The following is a 25,822-nucleotide window of genomic DNA, read 5'->3' as shown; positions in this document are numbered from 1 at the left end:
TCAGATCCCTCCTCTGTCCCCACCCTCCTTTTATTAGCACAGCTTGCCGATGTTAGATGTTGAACTACAAAGCTATGGCAAGGGCAGCAGTTGCTCATGCAAAATAACATTTGAAGACTTTGTGCTCTGTGAAGGTGATTTATGAATTTATTCTCTCTCATAGAGTCTTTCTCACCTTCCTACTTGTAAAAGCCTCATCAGTGAAGGGTCTGAGCCATGGCAGATTTCACCTTGGACTTTAAAAAACAAGGCATAAAAAGCCTGCAAGAGCACAAGCACTAGCAGAGAGGTTCCAAACAAACCCCACAAACCAACCCCAACTCAAAACCCAAACAACAATCAAAACTGAAAACAAGTACCTAAATCTTGTGTTTCACTAGAGCATGATAAAGTGGCAATTAGGATTATGTGTAGTTAGTATTAGTAGTCTGATTAGTTATAGAAGATATTGGGATGAATAAAACTGTGGAACTAAATATAACTCCTTCAGCCTGGATGCCTGGAAGGGTTTACCAGAAGGGTTTTGTGTTTGTTCTGTTTTCTTTCTGCTCACACACTGATGGAAAGATGACTGGTCTGGCACACTGTGGCTATTCTTTTGTTTGGATTTCAGATGTTCACAAAACAGAGATGCACTGAAAAGGAAGGGATTTTTTTTAGGGGTAGAGCCCTGGGGGAGGAAAGTGCATGAATAGATTTGAATAATAAATTAATTTGAGATTTTAATGGTTTGCAATTAAATTAATTAAGTACTCTGAATTGCTGGCCAGTGGCTCTTCAAGCTTGTTCTACTCAGTTTGAAGTGATGTATATTCACAAGTCTGTCAGAAAACCTAGATACCTTTTGTTCTTTTCCCTGAATCTCATCTATTACTTTCAGATCAGCAACTGACCATAATATATATGCTTTGTATGAAGAATAAAATGGATAAAGTGATCTGCTGAGATTTCACAATTATAATAAGAAATTGTTACCTGTTAGGTTGACTTCTTGCGGTTGACACTCTCTTTTGCACCATGTTGTCTGACACAGAATTCATTGTGTATGTTTCAGCTTTCCAAAAGTAAGAGTTACTATCATGGGTCTTCATCCGAAGATCTGAGATTGCTTAAAAATGTCAGGGATGCTTTATGACAGCTGTTCAAACTGAGCAGTTCTTTATAGCTTTTGGCTCTGAAGGAGCACAAGTAACATATCTAATCCCGAGACCTTATTACTTTTGCAGGTTTTAAATGAAGACTGTGCTCTCTCATTTTCAGACCCGTTGTTGGAAAGCTAGTTCTTTGGCATCTCCTCTACTCAACTCCAAGCTGAAGTCAAGTAAGAGTGCTCTACATCCTCCAGCACTCAGTTCTGCATCTTAGTCAGATGCTACAATTACAAGTTAGACATACTTAAGGAAAAAATAACAGGAAAAAAAAATCAATGAATAGCTAAAATCCATTGAGTCAAACATTTTGGGGCCCAGAAGTTCAAGATCTCATCCTCTCTCTGCCCTAGAAGACAGAGAAGAAAGAGTTTAGCCTATAGTCTTCTGGCTGTGACAGTAAAAGAGACCCTCACAAATCAGTCTAATTCCTCCAATTTTAATACTGCCATAGTTTGAAAATGGTAAGACTCACTATGGAGTAATTTAAATGAAACCTTTAGCCATTAGAGATACAACTAAACCCTGCCAGTGTTTATAAAGAATTACCAGACTCATAGGAATGATACTTAGGTAAACAAAGCATGAATGGAGAAGTATTAAAAGGTGTACACAGAAGGAAAAAATGGCTTAGGCCAAGTTTGTTCATGCCTTTATTCTATGATATTTATTCCTTATCTGCCATTAATTTAGCAGGGGAGAATTTGGCCCAGAATTGCTAGTTACCTGTGTTTAAGTTTTAGCTAATCTTGTGTAATGGGAAATGCATACATGAAATGGCTGTGCAGCCCAGCCTGAAACACTCACCGTGCCTTGACGGAGCCCTTTAAGCATGATAAACTAGAACAAGACTGCACAGTAAAGCCTGTCTTGCACCAAAGAGTCTCACAAATTCAGTTTTAATTTTTACAAACAGATTGCTTCTTGGGTTGTTATTATTAGTGTGAGCTGGACAGCTTGAATTAGAGAATAATTTATTCCCTGTGCATTTCTAATTACAGAAAAGAGGTTCACTCACTGACACACTTGTCCGTCTTGTTCTTTCCTGTCTTTCAGGCATGGCTGATTGCAGTTAAATAGACAGACCAGCACAAACTGCGTAAGAAACACAACTCTGTCAAAAAAGGACTGAAGTGTTACCATTAATTATTCTGGACCATGTGCTCATTTACAACAGATCTAACATGAGAAATATTCTCAGAGGTGTCAAACAGCCTCAGTTTCATAGGTGCATGGGGGTAGCACTGACTAAATGTTTGAGTGACTGGTAGGATGTGACCTGCCAGAGACCCTTGAAGCTTGGGGATTTCATGTGCAATTTGTGTTTCAGCATTCAATAGATAATTTAAATTGGGCCACTCTCTCTGAGCATTTCTGAAGGATCTACATGCCTGAGCCTGTGTCGGAGCTGCACAAGTATCTCGAAAGAAGGGAAAAAAAGGCATTTATGAGCATCTGCGCAAGTGATTATTTGGAACTCGCTGCATCTTAAAGAGGTTTGAAGAAAGTGAAAATATTGTTTTCTAAAGAATGTGGAAAGGTAGATGTAGCAATCACTTCACAATAGGAAGATAGCTTGAAAATGCTAACTGGGGGAAAGAACAAAAACAAAATCAGCATGATTTAGTTAACCCTTGCTAGATAGACACAGGGGCTGTTAATTTAAATAACTGAGCAGAGAATAGTCCACTTTGGCAATTAGTCAGATGAGCAAACTTTGCAAGGGCAAGAATCGATTGCCTGGTAATTCACATTGCAACTGAAAAGAAGAGAAGCACTGGATTTAGCAAGTTATACCCTTCAGCTATTTCAGCCAGAACTACAAGAGAACCCTCTTTCTAGCAATGTTTTTCTTTTAAATACATACTTTAGGTACATATTTAAAGAAGATATGTACTTTAGTTGTGCCCTCACTGCCACTGTACTCAGTCTTTTTAACATCTATGCAATATTTAGAGATGAGACCTTCATTCACTCTCATGTATTCTCATAAACATGAATTTCCTACCACAAGCAAGGAGCAGCAATCAAAAGCTGCATTGAATGAAGCATACCATAATGAAGCAACACTATTTTCGAGTAGGTAATAATCACCTTCCTCCCCTCTTGGTACAGTTTGCTGCTCTCTTTGTTGCTGAAATTATTTGCTTATTCTGCAAGACCTGCATAATTTCAGCACTTGGATCTCTGCAATGAAGTTTCTCTCTTAAAGTCACAGACATTCCTTAGCTCTTTTCCACAGGATACATAAGGCAGGTCATTTTGCTGCTTAAGGTTTTACCTAATCTCACCGTTAAAGTTTAGTTTACAAACAGCTTAAGCTTAAAGAATGTTTCCACTAAATGACAGCTGTTTTAAATAACCACAAAGCTTGTTGAGGGGGTTATCATCTGTCAGAATGATACTAAAATCTCCCAGGTTTTTCACCTTTAAAGGTAAAAAACTGTTTCTTTATAAAGGAACAATTCCAAGACAATAAGAGAACTCTATGAGTCAAGGTAAAGAAATTCAGACTTGCATGTAATGCTAGATTTGCTTTCAAGCAGCATTGTCTTGCAACCTTTGGCTTACTATTAGTTTGTTTTGAATCTATGATTTTGCTTTTTACCAAAGATTGCCTCTTTCTGCCAGCTAAATAGACAGTATTTTCATAGTGTATTCATTGACCATCTAAAACCAAAACTGGGATAGCTTTCTATGCCTTTTTAGTGAGTGCTACTATAACTACCATTCCTAACCTCATCAGCATCCTGCCTCTGAAGTGCACATGACATGACAATGAAAGCATTCAGCACCTGTTTTCAAAAGATGCTTTTTACTGGGTTACAAAGCAGGGAGGACAAATGATGACTGCTTTAAGGGTTTTCTGTTGGTTCTGCATACCTCCCACCCTGTGATTGTTTCCTTTGGTTTAGATTTCAAAATATTTCTTCTGATCTGAAAGGAAAACAAATATATCTATATTAAATAATATGCACACTGACATTCAGTATCCAATCAGCACACTCCGCTGAGTATACGAGACTCAGTTTCAAAACCTCTGTTCTAAACTAAGCTGTTCCAGATGTGAGAGAACAAGTACTTCAACAGGGGCTTCCCATATTAACAGAAAAGAGGCCTAATTCTCAAAAATGTAATGTTAATATCTGCAATGTTTTCTCAGAAGTGGGTTAAAGAAACATATTTGGTTTCTACATAAACGCCCGGTGTTTGGAAAGGTATTGGAAAAAACCCACACCAAACTGCAGATATACCTAATCAACAGTTCTTATTTAATCTGCGGGGAAAAAAAACCCCAAAACCTGAGAAAACCAACAAAAAAGCATACAACCATAAAACATACAACCAAAAAACCATACAACAACAAACACCTACCATCAGAAAAAAAGCTCCCCCAATAAACAGCAACAAAAACCAAACACCATCACCTCCAAAATGAAAACAAAGCCAACCAGAAAACACTCTCTCAAGAAAACACCCAAACAAAACCACCCAACAAATGAAAAACAACTTGTAAGTCATGCTGCTAATTTTTCCTTCTGAGAGCATGTATCCCCCAACAGAAACATGTAGACTGTATCTACAATTTGGTAGTCTTAAAGTGAATCATCTGGAACTTTGCAGAGATGATGGATGTTCAAAGCACTGAAAAAACTCATTGTCAGAGCAGTTCCTTTCAGTCTTACTGTCACTGAGTGTTAGAACTGATTGACTAACTTTAAAGAGCTGGCACCAGTACTAAGAGACTGAACAAAGCTCAGATGTCAACCTTCTTTGAATCAACATCTGCATTTATAGTTACAGAGGGAGACTGAAACCCAAATAATGTACTACACAAACAGAATAGTACTTCTATGGGTGAGACTTTCTAGAAACCAGGTGGATAGAAAGGAAAAGGTAATTTTTATTCAGAACAGAGACTTGTGATTTTTTACTTTTTTGTCTAAATTTTGTGATTAAATAACAGCAGATTTCAAAACATCCTGTGGAAAGCAGTCGTACTTGTCCTTGCCAAAGGAAATCTAGTACATATTATAGCAAATAAACACCACTCTGCAGTTTAAAAGCTTTAGTTTTGCTCTGCAGCTCTGCTCTAGGGCCACATGGAAGGTTTTCTGCTACATCATCTTTCCAATTCAGAGCTCCCACAGCAGCTGAACAAGACTGATTTTCATACCAAGTGGGTCATGCACCTCTTTCTTCCATCACTGTCAGAAGGCAAGTGATTCTAGATAATTTACAAGAACTTTCAAGATGCAATAGTAGCTCTAACTAAAAGAAGGGAAAATAAATCCAGCAGAGACCCAGACAAGTCAGTTTAATGCTCCAAGGTATTTTAATCAGACATACTCAGGGTTCTTCACCAAAAAAAGACTTCTGAATGTTATTCTTCCTTTTGTACCTAGGGAATCTGACTGAAATAGATTAAATAACTTGCACAAGGACACTCAAAGCCTATGTAATGTCTGATCGGGGTTCTACCTTCTGACTGCTACTGCTGAGTCTTAACAACTCCCTCTTTCCTCTGCAAAACTGCAGGCTTCAGCAAACAAAGCATTCCTTATAGCTAATTGGTATTACATGGAAACTCAACTGCTCTTATTTACAAAACTACAGATTTATGTCAAGCAAAGCCAATTATGCTTAATGTTTAAACTATTGCAGGTGCTCAATGACATTGTTGCTAGGCAGTAGAAGTGAAATTGCTCTTTTAATGCATCTTGTTCCAACTGGGAGCATGTGTTTTATCATCAGTGCAAACTTAACAGATGGAGATCTTAATCCTCTCCAGCGAGCTTTCTTCACCCTCCCTCACTCAGAATGGTGTCCCATACATTTAGACTTAACCGAGGTGCTCAATGAACTGTCTGGGACAGACCTTGTATTTGTTTTTGTGTGTGTGTGCACATAAATACAGTATAAAATACATGAATATAGTAGAAAATACACTTTTAACCCTTAAACACCCCCCCCCCAACCTGTACCAGCAGTAATCAGCAATACACATGCCTGTTCAAAGTTAGTAATGACCTCTGCTGAGCACAGCCTCTACTCAAGTAGTTATAACCAGAGCCAGTAGACAGCACCCAAGTCAAAACCGCATCAACAGAGCCCTTTACACTCATTTCACTGTGTTCTGGGACATGATTCAGAAAATGTAGGCAGCACTCAACCAACAAAACTGAGCTGTGATGTTTGTGGTCACTTCTAACCTCACTTGAAGTTTGAAAAACTTTACTGAAGTTAAGGCAGATCATCTTTACTATGTTTTGTTTAGAAAAGGAGTTCTCGTTACACACCGACATTAAGAGGGTCTGTCAAATCTACCTTTGATACATATGTGTGGCATTTTATTCAACATTTCTTTTATCTCATGAATTTAAATATTCTTTTTAAATTAAAACTCCAAACAAAATACAAACAAAACCAAACCCCCAACCTTAAATACCAGTGAAATCAAGCTAACAGCTCCTGACTACCTTCCTTTCTACTTCTTAGATGTATTTACTATGTTTTGCTCACCTTCCTGCAACTCCCAACCCAAATATACAGCATTAAATACGGTTAATGGGGAGAAATTATTTCCTGTACCAGCTCATTCATAGTTTCAGCTCACAAACTAACCCCTGTGTCACTTCAATGCATTATGCCCCTTTAATGTAGTTCCTCTTGTGATAGAGCATTGCTCATATCTAGCAAGCATTCTGGATTGACTGAGACTTCCAATATAAGCATCTTGGTATCATGGTGCTCCTTTAGTTTTTGGGTTCAATATGTTTCTTCAGCACTTAGAAACCCCACTTGCATCCTCACTCTTTTTATTAATACCACTTAAAAAAGAAATGTTAAGTGCTAGATTAGTATAACTTGCAATATTCAAGTGAGCCAGTTTGGGGAGTGTTTAAGACTGTTTAGTGCTTTAAATGGAATGCATTTTACTAATATCTTTTCCCCTTTTTCCAACTGCATCTACTTTCCCTAGTCTTTTTTTCCTAATTGTCTTTACCCCCTTCAAATGGGCTTCAGTTTGTAAGTTTGATGTAAATAAATTCTAATACCCTGTTGTTCTATTCACAATATTCTGGAAGTAATCCTTTAGGAATGACACATCTCACTGTGCTTCTGCAAATAAAAGGCTAGATACCCCAGCATAAATGTTTCATGACATACTTTATGGGTTTAATACCAATATGTAGTTTGTAACATATTTTTGGTAGATCTCAAAGCAGTTTTGTAAAGGAGGTTGGTACAGCTCCATCCATTTTACTGACATGGAAACTAAAGTAAAGAAGCAACTTGCTGGAGGCTGTGTAGCAGATAAGTAGAAAAGACTAGAATATCACAGAAATCTTTTCAAGTATCAACAAGGCAATACCAGACTCCAGAAATAGTTTTAAATTCCACTGTCACAAAGTAATTTACTAAACAAACGTGTATCTGAGTTAATTTTGAACCATTACTAAGTACAAATACATGTGGATACCTGTCTATTTCCCTTTAGATATTAAAAGCCTCTATCCATCAACCATGCCAAGCAGTGAGCTCTCTTTTCCCTCGATGTGCATTATGACTGTGCAAGCATCCCACAAAGCCAAATCCTACGATGAATGTTATTTTGTAAACTTAAAAATAACATTATTTTCCTAAGATAATGGATAAATACATTGCCAGTTCCACTTTAAGTACGCTAGGTAATTTACCCTTAGAAATCTGCTTGATAGCACAATCCAAATTTAGTCAAACAAGGGTGAAATTTTATCAGGTTTTCTCCATAGGAGACAAAATGGGAGATCTTTCCAGGACACTACCATAATGCTTGATGCCTTTTTCACCCTTCAAAAGCTTTTCTTCAGGAAGACTTGCTCTGAATTCACTGGTGTATTTCTGATTCAGATTGTTGTATCTGAGAAGGAGAATAGAGAAAGAAAATACTATAATAATGATTCTTTCTGGTATTAGTTTCACCTATTATTTATTAGGTAATACTTTGCAAGTTACAGTGCCTTCTGAGTTCTGAACTTCTAAGCAGCCAAAAAACTGGGTAGCGATCTATGTTTTCCTAGAACCTTTCAGAACCTCAGAATGAAATGCGCCAAATGGGATGCGAGTATCAATAACAGCTGTACTGTGTCATTTTAATAAGTTCAAGAAAGAAACATGCTATTTTCCCCTCAAATTCTAGTGTATTTTTTTTCTAATTCAGGGTTTTAAAGCCTGCTTTCCCCCACCACTAAATCAGTGTTTATCTGAATATCCCTCACCCTTTTCTACCTGCTGGGAGAATTCTTATCCAGCAGAAAATTAAAGGATTACATTTGATCTGAAAAAACACATTTCATGTAGGTTTTGATTGTCCTATTGAAAAGTGGCGCACACCTTGATTTTGACGTGAAATAAAGATTTGAAATAAAATTTTAGAAAACTTTTTTTAAGTCAAAGATTTCCTCAAAAACATTTTATTTTTCAAAATTGTGTTGCACTCAATAAATTTTATAGCCACTTTTTGACAATCAAAACCTTTTAATTTTCAGCAACAAATGTCACTAATGAAAATTTCATTTTACAGAAGAATAAAATCCTATTTTACAAGAGGAAGACAAAGTACATGCAGGAGAAACATCTCTAGTCATGACTCAGGTCATATGTAGAAGAATAGAATCAAGACCTAGCCACTGGAATAAATGGCCACTTGTGTCTTAGGTTGCACTGAAAGACTGACAAGATAAAACAACTGACAAGGCACTATGGCAATCTTTGCTGCTACAAAGTTAGTGCTATTGTAACAGAAAAACCAGTATTTTTCTCAAGAGTTCTACAAGTACACTGCCCTTGGAAATATATTGTTGTCATTATCAAATCACTACACTTCACTAAGGTTTCTGAAGGATTTCCTTCAGAAATCCCAGTGTCTAAGGGAGAATGCCACTCACACACAACCCTTCCCACTCATGGTGACACAGGTTGTTTCCCCCCTGTTCTTGACTATGAGTATTATGATACTGACAATAGGAAATTAACTGTGATTAAACATTCCAGAATACAGGAGGCAGGCCAACTTTCAAACCACCCTGGATATAAAAGGGGATTGCAGTTGCGAGTTCCTTACATTTTACAGGCAACACCCAGGTATAAAACCTAGGCTCTGTAGGTGCCTATGTGGCATAAAACTGATTCCTGTGCGTGGTCTAACAGAGCAATTTCATTATCTTCAGTAAAAAGTTGCTTTTATCTCATTGTCCAGTAGATTATAAGAAAATATTTTAGGGTTATTATGTTGAAACCACTGTATACAGCACTAACCAGTAACAGCTTGCTCTTTTCTTACAACCCCTTCACCTAATGTCCTACACTAAAGGTGTAAGCTTGCCAAGACAACAATGCTTGCTGTATATTGGTACAAAGCGAAGTGCAATGGAGGTTAGTCCCATGATCAAGGTGTCTTGGTTTTGTCAGCTAAACTGCATGCCAACATATTTCAATCCTTCCCTAAAGAACTGGACACATGTCTTCGAGACATTTTCTTATTAATAAAACCCCTTAAATACTTAAGGTTAACTACATTTTTTTTACCTTACCACAGAATTGCTACTGTGAAATGTCTCTCCCCAAGGCAGATCAGAAATCCTGAAGCCTGAATGATAACACCTGATCTATCACTACCAATTCTGTTACACACTAGTTCACAGGTTTTGCAAGAATATTTACCCATATCTACAAATGAAACATAAAGCTTTCTTCTTCTCACAGATACCTGTGTGCAATGGTCCAGAAACCCAGGGTGTTCACCATCATTAGGGAAGCCAAGAAGAAGAAGAATCTCTCCAATTTACCTTCATGCAGCAAATGTGGAAACCAGTTGCCTGGCAAAGCAGACATGTGGAGTTAGTTTACCTTGCAGAATCAGACATGGCTCATGTGAAAGACATAAAGATAACTCTGTGTAAGACACAATCTTTCATCGAATCTGGAAAACCTAACTCTGCACAGATACTACTGTAATGATTGGGCTCTTTTCCCTCTATATAATCCTGTGCATATAGCTAAATGAATGCCAAATGTGAACATTTTAGGAAGAGCTAAAGTGGTCTGTAGAAATCCCTATTCACATCCCTCATGCTTTTAACAGGCCCTTCTAAAGGGTGTGTGTGGAAGGAAACAAACCTAAAAACAAATCTAAGAAAATGCATAAAGAGCATTTGTTCTGTGCCTCGGATGGTTCTCCATTATCAAGATACTACCTGACATTTTACTTGACCTTTTTTTACAACTGCCTTTAACTGTAAGTCTGCAAAGTGTCCTTGTCCAGCACAAAGCATTTAATTGCATGAACCAAACTTTCTTCTACCAACGCTTTTGGCAACAGTGTCTGGGACATTTTGGCAGCTTGAACTCCATCCAGCAGAGGACAGTACCACCTATGTACACCCAGTCTTCCCTGCCTCCATTCTTACATGCTTTAGTTTGTAAATGTACTGCTTTCAATGTTGTCCATTGCAACCAGTCTGAAAACAAGCTCTGGTGGTAAAATAACTGTGGAAATGAAGATGGTTGAAAAGAACACCAGCCCAGCCTTTCTGCCTTTGAAGAAAATCAGTACCTGAAGTACCATAATCAACTACAGCAAAAACATAAAACCAAGGTGAAAAAGGAGTTACAGTAGATATAGAAATTGAGAGAGCTCTACAGTGCTGTAACATCCTTTTACGTTATTTGGGAATACAGAATATTTATCGCTTTGAAGAAGAAAGAGGCTGTCTTCATTAGCAAGTAGTGAAGTGCAGTAGGAGCAAACACAGAGCATGAAACAGCTGGTGCCGAGAACGTGACGTGCACACTATACACAGCTCAGGTAGGGGGTCACATCAGACCAGTTCCCACTAACAGCTGGAACACATCAGGCACAAGCATTTTTTGGTTTAGTTCCACCCTAAAGAATGAAGTTTTTTGTTCTCCAAGATCATTCTGTGATGCAAATCAGGGATCAGGAATTTCAGGTCAAAAGCACACTCTTGACCAGAACTAAAACACCAGCATCAATGTGGCCTTTCTTTACTCCTTAGAAGTCTGGTATCAAATCCTACCCATCTGAACAGAGTGATTATTCACCTCTTGAGCAACCTAAAAGGGAGAGGAGGAAAACCAGCCTTTCTTTGCCATTGTGCTTTACAAACTTGGTAGCCTTAACTGATCTTTTAGCTACTAATGCCATCTTTAGTCATCCAATGCTATTCTTAGTTTGTTCAAATGTTGTTTGGAGAGATAGAGCTGCTCCACAGCCTGGGACAGCCACAGCATTACACACATACCCCTCCATCCCATATATTTACATCTTTCTCTTTCCTCCACATCTTCTTAGAGATGTAAACACATTTCTTTCCAAAGCAGTTACCTTTAACAGTCCCCACGTTAACACAGAACAACTGCCATCATTGTAGCAGTTTCCTCTAACTCCTCCACAGCTCGCTCCATGCCAGGTTACCTTTCTGCCTGTCACAGAGCGGCATCACCTCACCCCTGCATTATCTCAGAGCGAATCCCAAACTGTATCATTTAACATTGCCAGTTGACCGAGCTTCTAGGTGCTATAACTTCATTTTAGCAGCTTATAAACTTTTACTGTCATAATTCACAATCAGTCAGTTTTTCATTTCACATCCCCCAGTGGCCAATAGAAGTCACAGGGAGAGCGCATGTACCTGATGAAAGAGAACGCATGCAATGGGGTTCAGATCTACAGCTTGTCAAAGCACAGTTCACACTGTCTGTTAGGTTATTCACGTGTGCTAGGCTAACTATATGAGCAGCAGGAACTTCCTAACGGAAAAGCATTTACAACAGAACCTGAGCAGAAATTATGTACTGAAAAACAGTGCTGAGCCATATTAAAAAGAAAAGAAAAAAGGAAAACAAGCAGAAAAATTATCACCTTCTAAAAAACCAGAGTAAATTGGACCTTTGAAACTGTCTTAGTGCTACCAAAGCACCATATTGAAGCTCTGGGAGTCAGAATGTTTGGTTTTAGCAGGGTAGGAGGGTGGCCTGGCAAGCAGATAAGGGTTTAGCCCCCACTTCACCACTGGTCTCTTCCATGGCTTGCATCAAAGACCACTGCTCAGTCTCCTCAATTCTTCTTTCAGTAATTGCCAGTATTTAAACAGCGAGGCCAAGATAATGACACAAAACCTTTGGAAAGCCATATATTATAAATGAGCAACAGCATAGGCAGGGCCAGAATTAGACTGGGTGTGGTAAGACTCCAGCCCCTGAAGTGTGTGTTCTCTCTTTCTAGTTATCTTTCTAGTATCTTTCTATCAGTGGATACAGCAAAGGTTAATGTAACCATTTCCCATTTTCAGCCAAAAATATTTATTTCTCATTTTTGTTTTTCCTATTCTTTTTAAATGGAATTTGGTTTTCCATGAGAGAGGGGATAAGCCTGGACTACATTTACTTGTGCTTACGCTTACCGCACCGAGAATCCTCTGCTGGCAGGAAGCCTTGGGAGAGCAGTCATGGCTGTTGAAACATCAATCATGTGTTTCAGGCAGCAAAACCTCCTTTAGAGGCTGTCACCCTTTACCTAACACCTTCCACAAGCTGCCTGCACACACTCCAGCACTCTCCACTGACTGTATTTGGGGTCCATATTTTTAGGATTTTACCCTTAGCCATGAATGTCAGGAACTTACTGGTAATGAGTGTGTTTTTGCTGGAGTACTACTCTGAAGTGGCCAGCACTTTCTCATCATTGAATCAGCACGCAATATGCTAACAATTCATCTTCCCCCAAAAGACACTGCCTTTGGGTTCTGTCAATCCTTTTACTTTTCTATGGAGATTGCCAACAGAAGTGCCAATTACAAGGTTGGTTTGTCACACAGATAATTGCTCACTGGGAATTAACTTTCTACAACAAGCTCCTGATTTCCATTTTTTATTCCAACAATGGAAATACTTTGTAGCATGATTCACTGCAGAGAATCATAAGTTTCCTTTAGCTGTGCATATTTTAAAGAGCCTTTTCTTATTGGTTAGAGGTGAATTGCTTATGCATTTTGTGGTAAATTTAGAACAAATTAGAAGATTAAGTCTAGGCAGTCATTTGCTCAAGTGTATGTTGTTGAAATAAAGCACCTGGAAAACTTTCACTATCATTTTCCAATCCTATCGGTTTTGCTTAAAGAAACATGAGGTAGTATAAGAAGAAGGAATATTATACAACACCAAGAGAACGCACCTGATCCTACCAACACAAACAGAAAAGCAGGCAAAGCACGAATTAGGACACAGACAAAAACCCACTTTCCTGGGCTGCTTCTTGTGGATGATGACAGTGGCAAACTGCTGGCAATATTAGCCATCAGGGAAGAAGTGGAAAGGGCTGTAAGCCAGTCTTTGACAAATACTAGTGCACAAAAGTGATGTGTTTAGTGATGGACTTCACAGATGTGGGGTAATGGTTGGACTTGATGATCTTAAAGGTCTTTTCTAACTTAGTTGCTTCTATGATTCTAAGGTGTCTGCTACTATGATGGCTCCCTTGGAGTTCTCAAGGGATTCACAAAAGAGCCCAAAGTTGCACAGGAAGGCATTCAATTTGTTTACTGAACACCACCATTGTGTTTTAGTATTGTGAAAACAGAAGACAAAGCAAAACAGTCACATGCCAGAAATTAGATTCCAACAATTTTAGAGGTATTTTGCAACCTAGACTATGATTATAGAAAAATTTAATTCATATCTTATGAATGGATTGTATTAGTGCTCATATATTTAATGTTTAATCATAGCGAAATTAAAGCCTCAGTCTGCCTCTAATCCTTATTAGCTAAGTAGGCACCAGTGGACACCACCATCTGGACTGCAAGAAATATCCTCTAGCTTTATCATCTTTGGTATTTAGAATCACACAAGGCTCCAAACTAGAGCAAAACTAAAATTAAAGTAAAAAAGGCAAAACCAAAAGAAAACCCACAAAACCAGCCCCAGTTCTCTGAATACAAGCAGATAAAGTTGTGTCTGGGGCACTTTCCTTCCTCTGACCTTTTTTTTGCCCTTGTCTTTCTTACATATTTACATTAATATTTTTAGAGCAATGTATTCTGAAATGATTGGCATCGGAGGACAGGTTTTGTCTTGCATCTTCATCCGTTAAAATGTTAGGAGAAGTAAAAGATCCAAAAGAAAGCAGTTTCCCAGCTTGTACTGAAAATATCACTGTCACCCGTCATCTGTTTGCACTCGTCAGATTTTTTTAAGTCTTATTTTATCATATTCACACCATCCTCCATAGATGTGTTAAAAATGATTAATGCAGCTTTGACTGTGACTGATATCTGATCAACTTTGCCAATAAAAACCCAAATAAAATCCTAAACTAGTGACATGAAATAGGATATTAAAATGCTTAAATTTTCTCAACACCCTCTGTGCCTCAGCACTTCAAAATACACACTGGAGGATCTACTTCACTGTATCCTGAATTGTTTCATGGAAAAAGATGGTCTCATTGCTTAGAGATGGGAGAACCAGAAATAGTCTTGGCTCAGGTTTTAGTGAAATGGGAACCATGGGACAAGTCAAAAGCACCCAGAGCCTAAGAGCTGCACACTGAGCCTTGTTAAGCCTTACAAAACCTTACCTAAACACAATCATTATCTTTCAATGAAAGATAAAGAACTTTGTTCTTTTCAATATAAATATATTAGTTCAGCTTTTTTTGGAGGAGAGAAAGAAATAATTCTATAAACTGTCCAGATACCAACTGCCTCTTTAAACAGAGTTGAAAAAAAAATCAAATGTAATGGGAGCTTAGTTTGTATCATCTGACTTTAATTTGACTGAATTCTAAGGCAGCTCACAATTTTATTTGCTGAAGCACTGTCATCTTTAGAATGTTCAATAGGTAACCATTAGGTTTTATAAATTAACAAATAGTTATTTTGCTGCTCTTAAGCTTTGTATCACAAGCATCAAAGAACACTGTAAGAAGCACAGAGGAAGAGCCTGGATAAGTACAGGTGGAAGAAAAGAATTTTGTATGTAACATTTCCTATCAAACTACAAGAAAACCAAAACCAAGCCTAAATGCCCCTTTGGTTATTGTTATAGTCTATAACCAGCTCCAGAAGTATGATCCCATGCCTGCTTTGATTTACGAGTCAGAAAGACAAAAGTCTAGCTGGGATGAGTAGAGGAGTACTTCGAATCTTCAGTCAGAAGAGCTGTAACACAGCAGAATGCCAGGTTGGATGGGGCTTTGAGAAACCTGGCGTAGTGGAGAGTGTCCCTGCCCACGATAGGGAGGTTGGAACTAGATGATCTTTAAGGTCCCTTCCAACCCAAACCACTCTTTGATTCTAAGAAACAGGAATATCTCCATTATTTACAAACTGTGAATTCCATGAGTTGTGGTCACTTGGGATAATTAGCCCATTCACGCAAGGAACAGTGGGAAAGAGATACCCAGTGAGATTCCACTTATTTTTAGAAACAAAATGTGAGAGCCCAATAATATGTTGTTTACATACCAATAGGGAAAGTAATCTCTAATGCTTCTAACTAGAGCAACAGAGCAAATATTGAACATTTTCACTGTATTTTCTCTAAAGCTTTTCAAGTTTTGTAGAAAACTCCTATTTAGGGGCTTATTTGGTCCAATTACAGCACCTTAATCTGAATACACACTGGCACTGAATCCCTTGGAAATTCAAGAGTAACTTTTGCTCAGGACAATGGCACAGTCAATTCCATCCATAGGAAGAGCAGGCCTGACAAATAAAGCCTTAAGTTATGCTTTTTTCTTCTAAAGCTAAGTAGAGCAGTTTGGCACTCGATTTCATAAAAGGGATAATATTATAGCCAGGAAATGTTCAAAAATCTTAAGCAAAAGAGGTTAGAACGTGACAACTGCAGTCTGTGGAGAACATGGAGAGTTCAGGCTTTTTGGTCGCAGCCAGGATAAAAATGTGAAGCTTCTGATAAAACAGTATTTCTGGCAAGAAATAAACATTTTCTTTTTGAATCAATTAAATGTTTTCATGCAGACTTACAGAAAAAGAATAAATCAGCTTGATTTAAAATTAGACAAAAACCTTTCAAATTACAAACCAAATGCAAAAATTCATTTCCTCTATTGCTTTTTATAAAAATAATCTTAAAGGAATAAATTACACATAGAGTAACATAACACAGGCAAAATATTTTGATGCTGACATTATGCTTAACTATTTTATAAAAATGTAATTATACCCAAAGTTAAATTGCAGTAAAATATGTCAAAAAAACAAACCCAAAACACTTGTTTTTTAAGTTACATGGCTCTAACCATGAGCAGTAACCAAATTCTGCAATCATGGTAACTGTAATGGTGTCATGCATTAGGGACAGCATTTGTGCGCCATAAAAGAGCAGCTCTCTGTAGCGCAATAACAAGTTTATCAATGGAAAGCATCTTTAGAAGTACTTCTTCAGCAAGAGGAACTATTGCTGAATATGTGAACAGAGGGATCCCTGTCCTTCAGTTCAACAACCCCAGTGCCTTACTTATGAAACAAGTCTTTTTTGTATTGAACAAAGATTCATCAGCAAAAGACAAAAGACTTTAAGAAACTCTTGGCCCATCTTGAAGTCAACAACCCAAAAAAATCTCCAGTTCGGGGCTGAACCTAAATATTCCTCAAAAGGCTGGATGTGAAATAACTCCCTTTTGAAAATAAAAGTTCTCTAGGAATTGTGGTAGCCATCTGCAGAAGGATAAAACCACAATGAGACTGCATTGTCACAGAATCTGGTTCTTCCTGTAGCTGGCAAAGGGAGAGGTGTAAAGAAAGCAGAAAAGAAGTAGCAGCTCTAGGATAACAAATTCCATAGACAGCTCTGAAACACTCAACCCAACCTCCTTTCCCCTATGACACTGTGGGACAAAAAGAAAGGCATGTCCTCCACTCTTGGAAGCACTAATCTCACTCTCATGGCCAGAGGCTTCCATGGAAGCATGGCTAACATGAACCTACTTCTTCATGAACATAAAAAAGTGCTTCCTAGACAATCCATTTTCTTGTCTTCTAGAACAGAAGTATAGAGATTGGAGGTGAGGGCTTCCTGCAAGATGCCATCCTCTAATTACTCCAACTATCAGAACTAAGGTGACTCATTAAAATTGGATGAGTACAGCTGGAAGGCTATTTCCTATCTTAATTCCATCTTAATTGTGAGAGCAAATCAATAAAACTTTGGCATCCCCTTTAAATCTGATGCCTAATTCTCCAAATCAATAATATTAAGAAAACTGCTCAGGAACACCAGTCATGAGCATATTCTTACCTTGAGAGCCTGCATGGGCTGTCTGAACAAAGAAAGCACCCATAAAGCAGCCAGCTCCATTAAAGAGAGTTAAAAAATGCATGGAAATCCCTCTCATTCTTTCTGGCACAAGCCAGAATGAAAGTAAGGAACCTTAGAAAAGAAGCAGATACAGAAAGAGGTTAAAAAACAAACAAATAAACAAACAAACAAAAAAAGTAAATTATGGTAAAAGACAAAAAAATCTAGAGTGCCTCTAATAAGAACTTTCCACATTTTACAGAGAATATACTTGCTGCTGAAGGGCAGATATGTTAGTATGTACCCTCTTAACAAAGGGTTACCTAACCTGCTTAAATTAATCTTCATAATAAACCATCTCACATACAACTATCAATATTCCACAAGTATGCAAAGCTTTTTCACCCAGACAGTTACTTTCACCTTGTAAAACCTCAGGCACAGCAAGACAAGAGAAACACCACCACAGTCATCAAGCGTGAAGACAGCAGATGTGATACTTAACTGCAGGACAGCAGGACCTCTTATGCCAGAGCCAATGCAGCATGACCACTAGTAAATGCTTCCCAAATCTAGGGCTCTACCTTAACCTGGACAGTTACCTGGCTTTAACTTAGAGCTGGGCAATACTGCTCTTCCCCAGAGAGCAACCCCCAGAGTCACTAGCAAATGTTTTAAGATATTGTTCTTCACTTTCTTGCCAGAAGACTAAGCCAGAAGCAGCAACAGCTTTGGTAGCAAGCGGAAGCTGTAGCATTCTATTGTAGCATGGATGACTATACATAATCCCACCAGCTGTAATTTGGCTAAACTAGGTTACAGTAACAAGTCTTTATGATAGCTGTTCTTTTTGAGTAACTTTTCCATTTACCAAAACCTCAAGTTTCCTAGTTTCACACCTTCAGCTCTGACCCACACTTGTTCTCTAACCCCCAGTGTCTCCCAGCCTGCCTTATTTGTTGAATTTGAATGACCTCCAGCTTGAGAAACTTGTCAGCAGAGGATCCTATTTGGATGCTGAGTTGCCTGAAGCATCTCTAAATACAAATGAAACTGCAATCATTATCTTCCATCCTTTTTTAATTTGGATGCCTAAATGAGAGCTTTGGAAACATATTACAGAAAAGGAAAAAACAAAACCAAAAACAAAGCATGGGCAGTGGTTTTTTCTTATTCACAATAGGAAACAAAAGCCCAACGGCTAGAGAAAGCAGGTGAGCCTGGGACACCATCTGTAGATACAACAGTACAGGCTGAAACATGGTCAGTGTCCTAGCTAATTTGACTCACTAAGAGCCTAAAAAGTTTTGGGTTATTCTCCTCTTCTAAAAGCAGGGGTGCAAAGCATACACCCTGACCAAATTCAGTCTGAGCAATTGTATCCTGCTTACCTAAATTACCCCTGCTGTTCCAATTGCATACTCCATTCCTCGTTTCTCCCAGAATGCTGTTGTGAACTGTTAAACAGCTGCTGCATTTCACTCCAGAGACTATTGCATTTCAATTAGTGGGTGAAGTGATCCCCAATATAACCTTTAACTAACAGACCCGATTGTTATGAGACTTCCAAATCTCAAAGTGTTTTGAGACTTGTTGATGGGCAGATGATATTCCTGCAGCACTTGATCAAATACTGAAATGTGCTAACCCTCTGTAGGGCAAAACAGTTCCAGTGCACTGGATGACTTGGACACTTGGTAGTGTCATAGCTGCTGTGGCCAGCAGGATGCCTTCCCTTCTACAACAGTCTCAGGCACCGTGGGGGCCAATGTCTGCTAATGTTATCTCACAGGATGGAGGTGGTGGTGGTGGGATATTTGTTTTGTGTGCGTGGTGGTATTTTATCCAGAGGTTTTGGTTTTACTTCTTAAATCATTGGGTTTTAAAAGAGTAATTTCCTAGTTTAAACCGAGCTTAGGTTACAAATTTAAGCTGTCAGAGGCCTGTAATGTCAAATGTTCTAACATTGTGGAGGAGAGCAACTATTCTATCATTGTTTTACCTTATTTTTTAAAGACTACCTCAGTGCTAGGAAAACATTAAATGCTGATATTATTCTCAGGCATGCTCTTGTCACCTGAATAAAACTCCTATCAACAAGATAATATATCGTATAAACACAATTTTAAGTATCAGAGCTGAAATGCAGATGAAGAGTTCAATATGTCAAATCTAGCCCCTCTAACCAAGCATTTTAGAAATGAGATATCTCCTTCTCTTCCCTCTGATTACAAGCGTGAACATTTCTGTCTTCAACTTGGATCATATTCTTTCAGGTCAAGTAAATTATTATGATAATTGAATTTGACCTTCTGTGTAACAAAGGTAGTAAAATGCCATGAAAGGTGAAACAACTATTTAAGTGTCTAGGCTGTCATTACCATCCATGGAGATCCACTGAACGGTTCCTGAACAGCAGTTTAGTTCAAACTGAAGTACAAACCTAGGGCTCTTTCCAGCAGCCTGAATACAGATGCCTCGTGATGCCAAAAATGCTCTAGTGCACTATCCATCTGCATTGGACTGTCTGATAAGGTGCAAGACCTATGGGAAAACCATGCTCTTCTCCAGCAGCAGCTGGAGGCCACAGACACCTTAAAGAGCTTGCTTGCCTTACATGCATAGCCTAGATACTCCATGACAAATCACTCCAGACACATATGTGTGGGCAAGTAAATGGAGGCCTGCATCCTTATCAACTACAGCAGTAACCTACTATTTTAGGTACCTACTTTCAGGTTTTTTTATGCAAGCCTCAAAATCAGACTTAGTCCCATTCACTTGGATTCCTGAATCACACCTCTAACTGCAGCTCTCAGCAAGATACTTAATCATTATTGAAAAGACAGCTTTTCTTCCTAAGAAATGCTATTCATAATCCTTTAAAAACATTGAAGCCCCCAAAACAAAACCCCCAAACAAACAATGAAACCCAACCACAAAAAAAAACAACCCCCCAAGATGAAGCTATATTTCTTCTCTAAAGGCTAATGTCATTTTCCAGTCATTGGACTTCTGTTGTGTCCCAGTGCACTAGATTTAAAAAGCCTTATTCTACCAGCAATATTATTCCCATGTTTCTGCATGGGAAGACTGTAAGCAAGCCACCTCCTAACCTTTTCTTTTGTAAGCTAAACAGAGAAGGTCACAGTTTTCAGTTACACTTAGCCTGTAACCTAGAAACCAAATTACCTGCCTAGAAACCTGTCTCAGTTAAGTACTTGAGAGCTATCGGATAAAGAGGCATTATGAAAGTGCTAAGTATTTAAAAGTAGGGAAAATTACCTTTTTAGTGACAGACCATGACCCAGAGCTCTCACTAGAGTGTAAGAATGAAGCTAAGACACTGAAGTTATTTTCTGCTCTTAAATACAAATCTGAATATTTCTTGGGTTCTATGGGAACAATAGACACTCAACCTGCAGAATTAAATGCCTGCAGAGATCAGCTAGTCAATTACTTTACCTGTGTCTCTTTAAGTGAATGTTGATTAGATTATTTTTGTAATACTAACATTTCTTTTTCAAGCTCTGCAAGCTAAAACATTGGTAAGCACTCTGTGTGCTCCTCAGAACAAAATAAGCCTCAGGAATGTCAGTGTAGATGTGGAAAGGTAAATGATGTAAGGAAGAGAAGGTTCAGATTCACAATCAAAACTGTATCTACATAATTTATGGCTAGCAGGCGTGAGCTAAGCTCTGCCTGTTCTCTGCAGAACAGGAGCGTTTATCTCTGGCTCCATGCCACAAGCTGAGGCATGATGCTCTGTGCAGGCATGTTCACATGACTCCCAATTAGAGCACAAACAAGAATCTTGCATCTGCCTACAATATTCTGCAGGTTAGCTTGTCAGTTGGATTGTGTTACCCACCTGCATATGCTTTGTGTCAGTGAAAAACATGTAATAATTCTACTAGCTGGGCCCACAAATGGAAAGAGTTAGGCTGAATTGCTTCACCTTGCTTTGACTGTGGCCGAGGAAGTGTTCATAGACCATAACCACAGCTCATCTCTCGTGTGTATTTGTTCTGCCTCCAAAAAAGAGTCACCACAGAAGACTTTAGGTCAGAAGGGACCTCAGTAGCTCATCTGGTCCAGCCCTCACATGAAGCTGGTTCAGCTTCAAGACCTGTCATGCCTCTGAGCCCAGAGTCCCACCACTCCTATCATCCCCCTGCCAAAGAGTAGATTATGCACCACAGGGACCTGACTGGGCTGTGTTGCCTTCCAGTTTAGCTGGAACAATGTCACTGCTCACTCTAAATTACAGCATGAGAAATGATGCCACTCTGAAGCAGGTAAAGCACAGATCTACTCATTAAGCCCATGGAAGAGAGCCAGGGATAAAATATCAGATGACACTAATTATTTTTAGGAGGATTATATCATTCTTTTCAAATCAGAATATTCTTGCTTTAACCTATTAGATTCTACTCACAGGAGGGAGTTACCAAGGCTTCAGCAACTCCAAGGAGGATGTACTGAGGCGCCAAGTGGAAGCAAGGCATGGAGGAGACCAGAAGAACCTCCTCAGAAAGTGTTTGCTCCACCTGAGGGAAATGCTTTCGGTGTATTTCAGAGAAGCCAGCAACCATCACGGAAAGTGCAGCAGAAAACTGACCTACAACTGGGTAAAGAGCACAGAGAGAATTCGCCAAGGCTGTAGGTACAGGATCGTCATGTATTTAGAGTAAAGCAAAGCCCTAAGACATGCAAAAGAACTTTCCCCTTGCTACCCCATCCCACACGTCCTCTCTGGTCACATAAACATGCATAAAGTGTACTTGTTACACCACAAGCCAAACTCTAAGTATATGGCAAATGAGCACAAGGTCAGCACAGAAAGCATTTACGGATGCATAATACATGAGAGGAAAAACTTTTCCCCTTTAGCCTCATAATGCAAGATTAAAACTTCCAATAAGCTCAGATGTACTTTAAATACACTCACTTCACCATGCATTGCATAGGGGATACTTTTTAAATGTATTATTTTATATTGTTGATGTTGCCAATATGAAATGGCTGTAGTCCCTTAGAAAAACACAACCGAAGCAAAGTTTTAAGTCTTCTGAACTTGAAGCATTCATACTTCAGACATTTTGAGCTCCCACTGGTTTTGACTAAGTTTGTGATTCCTCAGTATTTCTAAACTGCAATGTAAATACAGGTCTGAGAATCTGGTTCCTTGTGACAGCTTTGGCTCAGATACCTGGGCTGTGTTTCTTCACTTGTCTTACAAAGCCTCATCTCACTTCAAGACCAGAAGTTGTTATGCTTATTAGAACTGATTTACACGGTCAAAGGCTTTTGTTTCAGATTATTTTTATAACACATGTGAAGTTTGTCTCTTTGGGTGAGAAAAGTGCTCAAAAAAGTGCACAAAAGTGCTGTCTTTTTGGGACAGAAAAGGCAGAAAACTCATATAGTTAAGTGGCCTTAGCTGTCTTATGTTTTTGCATGTACTAGTGTTTATTCTCTCAGCAGCAAACTCTCATACCCTTCTATCAGCACAGTCTTTCTGCATTTGCACATTAAATACCCCCCTCCCTGCCTAACCTGAGGCTTAGAAGCTAAGGGCCCTTTAGTGCTTAATAAGAACACCAGTGAATTATTGCTTGGAAATTGATGACAGGAGGGAATTCAACAGCACTTTCTAGCCAATGCACCTTACGAAGGCCAGGTATAAAGCCCTCAAGGAGCTTCTTGTAATATACCAAAGCAAGAGTTCTCCTTGTGAAAAATTATGTTAGTACTAAAGAAACCTCAAGCAGCTCAATATCACTACACAGTGCTATATTTTAAGCCATTTTCCTTATTGAAAGCCAAAACATTTCAGAAAATGTAACCTCCAAATTCCCAACAATCATAATATTTCTTTTAAGACATTACATGGCAGAGGAAGAAACTGAGAGCCGTGGAGACCTGGTTTCCCTCCTACCTTTTCTTCCTGCAGTCCTCTTTTAAACAAGCAGTTTTGAATGACCATCTGAGGCTTTACTTTTATAGGAGATAAGGTTTTTCAGTAACACATGGGGTTGTTTCTAGGACAAGGTTGTTTATGTTATCTAGAGACTAAGGTTGTATTGGATCTTCTCAATTCCTGATCCCATATCCCGAGTAAAACAGGTCAAAAAGCTTTCCTGAAATGAATACTGTCCAAACTAGAGCATCTCTTAGGGAGAAATGACCATCATCAACTCCCAAACCACCTCAAATGGACACTGGGCTGGAGGTTTGCTTTTGTTTACTGTATGGAGAGCTATTCTCCACATCAGTCTTGGATGGAGTAAATACAAGACTAATGAGACATTTCAGTATAATCAAGCATTAAGAATATTAGAGCAAGAACTTTTACCAAATAATATTCAATGGTTTTCATAAAGAGGTCCAGGTACTCAATATATTTGTGACACAGTCTAAATTCACATTAAGATTTGCATGTTCTTTAGATCATATCTATTTTACAAATAAACCAACTATAGAAACAGTAACAGATCACAGTTTTCAGGTAGAACCTTATTATACAGCCATCAGATATTTCAGTTCAACATTGTCTGTATGGGTCACCATTGGAAAACTGTTTTTCTTAACATGTTGAAGATTTCCAGAAAACTATTTGAATTTCTTTTACAAGACTTGCATTAAAAACATAGTTATAGGCTGGCTTAACACCAACAGCTTATTTATACTTCCAATTTTGTTCCTGAAAGTAATTGTGAGCCTAATTAACTGTTGGCAAAAATACTGGCACTTAGAGGTCTACTGTATTTGCAGGTGCAGTCATATACTTGGATATCTAAAGCCATCGCCTGTACTCACAGGTATTTTTATGCCTCAGGTAATTTATCATCCCTAACAGGAGGCTATTTTAATAAATGAAGCTATTAAGAATTAACCACTGCATAGATTCTACTGCTGTTCAACATAACAGGATAGAACATTAATACTAACTTGAAATTTCCATGGTTTTAAGGAAAGTTATTATCTGAGTGTGGAGGTTTTTCTGTGTTTTAATGCAGATGTTATTTTAAAAACTGGGGTAATTGCAACCTGCTGCGTTACATGCATCTGGTTTGTATAAAACTTAATAACACTCTTAATTAGGCTAATTTAGCCAGATTAATACCTCTGAGTGTGTCAGTACTCACTGTGCTGCTTGCCATGGGGCTCTGAATTAATAGTAGCACACTGAGAAAATAGTCATTTATAAATATTTTTGTCTGAGGTTTGTAATGCAGGCTGGAAGATTAAAAATAATGTAGGAAGCTTAATGAGAGTATCTATGAAACAGAAGAGTTTTAAGCAAATACAGAACAGAAGCTGCTTTTCTGGTGGTATTAAATGTAGCTGATACTAAAAGACAGTTTCAGAGGATTCCTCTAGATCCTAGAATGTAAGAGGTTTGGGGGATAATAAACAAATGAATAAGTAAAACACATCAGTGCCAATGGAAGGCAGCTGAACCCTTCTAAAGCCATCATTACCTTTAGGCTATGAACATCTCCAAAATGAGTGCCAATCTGCAAGCCTGATTAGACAACATTTACTGTTGAAAACAGAACTCTTCAGAGAAGACTGTTGTACCTTTTTTGTGAGAAAGAGATAATACTTCACGTCTGGAGATCCACCTTCAGTTGAAGTGAGTGTCCATTAGGGTATGTTTCAGTTTATGATTTTAATAAATAAAATTACTAACCACCCAATTATTCCATATGAGATATTGAAATGAAAATTCTAGTGCTGGAAAATTGTATGCCTCCAAGTAACCTTTCACCTGTGAAACGTTCAGCCTTCTCAATAGGAACAACAGTCCAGTGATATATACCCATTTGTTTTACATAGTTTTCTTCATGTTTTCTTTTGCTCACTAGTTCTAAAAATACCTATTGCAGACACAGAATTAGAGTAGATACTTTCATTTCATTTGTGATACAACCATAGAGTCTTGAATAAACTGTATTAGTGATAGTACTTTTTCTCTCTTAGGAGTTGCAGTCCCAACATTGATACAGTTATAACATAAAAACACCAGAAAAACAAAGCCTTTGTTCACAATTTTGGTCAGTGAACATTTCTCCAGTATCAGAAAGCAATTAACTGAAAAACTCTTCTATTCCCAAAATAGACTTTAAAAGTAAATTTACTTTCCAAAATTTAATGGATAAACTTGGAAGATAACCAAGTAAGAGGAAGTCTCAGGCCTACACGGTTAGTACCATTTCTTTCACAAGTGCCTTAGGATGTGTCCTATTTATTTGTGAATGTCTCTCAAAACTTTTTATTGGTCAGAAGAGACTCAGTCTCTGTCCTGCATAAAACCTATTCACTTCTTATTGATATCTAGC

General features: G+C 38.3%; 1 protein-coding gene across 1 annotated transcript in view; it reads right to left on the bottom strand.

Annotated features, from left to right (window-relative positions):
• Positions 1-7,907: 7,907 nt before the first annotated feature.
• SLC15A5 (solute carrier family 15 member 5) overlaps positions 7,908-25,822 on the bottom strand; it is a 30,817-nt gene continuing 12,902 nt past the window's right edge. Inside the window, exons 6-9 of the mRNA XM_005148189.2 lie at positions 21,913-22,101; positions 17,475-17,606; positions 9,901-10,009; positions 7,908-8,052 (exon numbers count right to left, since the gene is read on the bottom strand). Coding sequence (XP_005148246.2) covers positions 7,908-8,052; positions 9,901-10,009; positions 17,475-17,606; positions 21,913-22,101 — 575 coding nt within the window. The remainder of the gene's footprint in view (positions 8,053-9,900; positions 10,010-17,474; positions 17,607-21,912; positions 22,102-25,822) is intronic.

This window comes from Melopsittacus undulatus, chromosome 5 (genome assembly GCF_012275295.1).
Source record: "Melopsittacus undulatus isolate bMelUnd1 chromosome 5, bMelUnd1.mat.Z, whole genome shotgun sequence".
Lineage (NCBI taxonomy): Eukaryota > Metazoa > Chordata > Aves > Psittaciformes > Psittaculidae > Melopsittacus > Melopsittacus undulatus.
The sequence above is the reverse complement of the archived record's forward strand: the minus strand, read 5'-3'. Positions and strand labels throughout refer to the sequence as shown.